General features: G+C 41.6%; 1 protein-coding gene across 1 annotated transcript in view; it reads right to left on the bottom strand.

Annotated features, from left to right (window-relative positions):
* Positions 1–2,145, bottom strand: part of vipas39 (VPS33B interacting protein, apical-basolateral polarity regulator, spe-39 homolog) — an 18,606-nt gene that overhangs the window by 7,613 nt on the left and 8,848 nt on the right. Inside the window, exon 19 of the mRNA XM_015368918.1 lies at positions 829–1,025. Within this exon, the coding sequence (XP_015224404.1) occupies positions 829–1,025 (197 nt within the window). The remainder of the gene's footprint in view (positions 1–828; positions 1,026–2,145) is intronic.

Below are 2,145 nucleotides of genomic sequence, written 5' to 3'. Positions count from 1 at the left end.
GAGGAGCTCGGTCATTCGGGAGCCGGTTCTCCTCCACATCCAGAGGAGTCAGTTGAGGAGCTCGGTCATTCGGGAGCCGGTTCTCCTCCACATCCAGAGGAGTCAGTTGAGGAGCTCGGTCATTCGGGAGCCGCTGCTCCTCCACATCCAGAGGAGTCAGTTGAGGAGCTCGGTCATCTTCTTTGGATGCCTCCTGGACGCCTCCCTCGGATTTAGAGGTCCAGGTTGTTAAAATCCTCCGGGTTCAGAGGATTAATGGGTTCAGTTCTTCCAGCTGGTTCTGATCAGACTGGAGAGCCGAACATTAAACTGGGGAAGCTGGTGTTTTACTGGTGTAAACATTTAGAGCCCCGCCCTCCTGCTAGAAGCTGCTGAGGTTCTTCTTCTGATGACAGACGTTTTGTTCTAATGAGATGTTTGATCTTTTCCACCAAGAATCATTAATGAATCTACATCAATAAATACACGAACTCCTCGTTCTGGATTCTAGAGAGAACATCTGGTTTAGAGGTAAATAGAACGAGGTTTTATTTTTTACTTTTGCTGATAAAAGTTCAGCTGCTGAACTGCCTGAATCTCTCTTTATTTTTTCCTCTAAATCATAAATAATGATCAATAAATTATTTCCTAAAAGGTTTCAACCAATACTTTTGAAAATCACTCAAACAGCGAATTAATCTGCTGGATTATAATCAGTAATATTCTGAAGATTTCCTTCACATCTAATCCATATTTAATGCGCTCAGTCTGCTGCTCTTTGTTCCTCAACCAGCTGATGATTTCACATCATCTCCAGGGTCAAAGGTCAGCCTGCATCACTTCACTCACCTGAGCCGCTGCTGGAGGTCTGCCTCTGTCCTCGCGCTGCTCTGGAATAGAAGGATGAAAGAAGAGCTGCCGACAAACGCCTGGGTGACGTCACTGGCGTCATCGGCAGGCTGAGGTGTTGACCCCCCGCCCCCTCCCCCCAGTGTCTGAGAGGAGCAGCAGAACCAACTGGGCTCAGAGGAGGAGAGCGGCGCCATCTGGTGGCAGCAGGTGGAACATCAGCACTGAGCATAGAAAACCTGATGTAGAAAAGACCCTCAGCTCACAGCTGGACCCAAGGAGGTGAACCGAACTGATCTCTATTTATTCCTGGGTTTCTGATGGCCCGAAAATGTAAAAACAAAATGTCACCTGCCGCCATCTTGGTACTCCCTACTCTCACAGACATAAATGCCAACCTGGCTGCAAAAACAAGCAGTTTTCCAGCTGTGGAAAGAAGTTTCATTACTGATGAAAAAACTGCATCTTAATGTGAATTTACCCTAAATGTAAAAGTTCTATTATTAAAGGTATTCAATCAGTGGATAGTTCATGTGTGTGTTTTCATTAATACTTGTTTGTTTAGTTTATGCAAATAATCAGATTTTTGTTGTAACTAAGATCAAAAAGCAAAATATCAATTTATGTTTCCTGTTATTTTATCAATTAATGTGATTTTTCTAGTGTAGAAACTGAAGCTCTGTGGATTTATTGAATTAGTTCATTAATTTAGCTCTATTGTAAATCTGTCCGCTTTAAAGGCTGATGGTTATGACGTCATTCACCATCTGCAGGCAGGTTTAACAGACATGGACCTGTAACTCAGTCTGGATGGAAAATCTTTTAATTATAAATTAAATGTAATAAATACGTTTATTACATGAACATCATCTGTATTATTCTGCTCCACGAACACATTAATTTTATTGTGATGGATTATATGTTATATTAGATGATTTATAGACTTCATAATGACTCTGTGATAGATCTATTTATTTATTCTAGGTTAAGTTTATCTACTGATGCTATGAAACAGCCAGTCTGTGTAAAACTGATGAATTTATCTTTATTCTAAAAGTCTGGAAATGAGAACATCATGGTTGTTTGATCTTGTAGCACAGATTGTTTACAGTGACCGCTTTAACTAGGGAGTACCAATATGGCGGCCGGTGGCTTCCCTTTAACCAGCCTATCAGCGGGTTGCTGACCAGTGGATTCGCTCAGATCAGAACCGAAGCTAAAGGTTCTGATGGGAACTGATCCCATATTATAACTTTATTAACATGTAGATCAGAATCATCAAGATGTTTTGATCTCAGATCTGCAGCTTCTTCTTCT

Source organism: Cyprinodon variegatus, unplaced genomic scaffold (assembly GCF_000732505.1).
Source record: "Cyprinodon variegatus isolate N-32 unplaced genomic scaffold, C_variegatus-1.0 Scaffold2247, whole genome shotgun sequence".
NCBI classification, from domain to species: domain Eukaryota; kingdom Metazoa; phylum Chordata; class Actinopteri; order Cyprinodontiformes; family Cyprinodontidae; genus Cyprinodon; species Cyprinodon variegatus.
The sequence above is the reverse complement of the archived record's forward strand: the minus strand, read 5'-3'. Positions and strand labels throughout refer to the sequence as shown.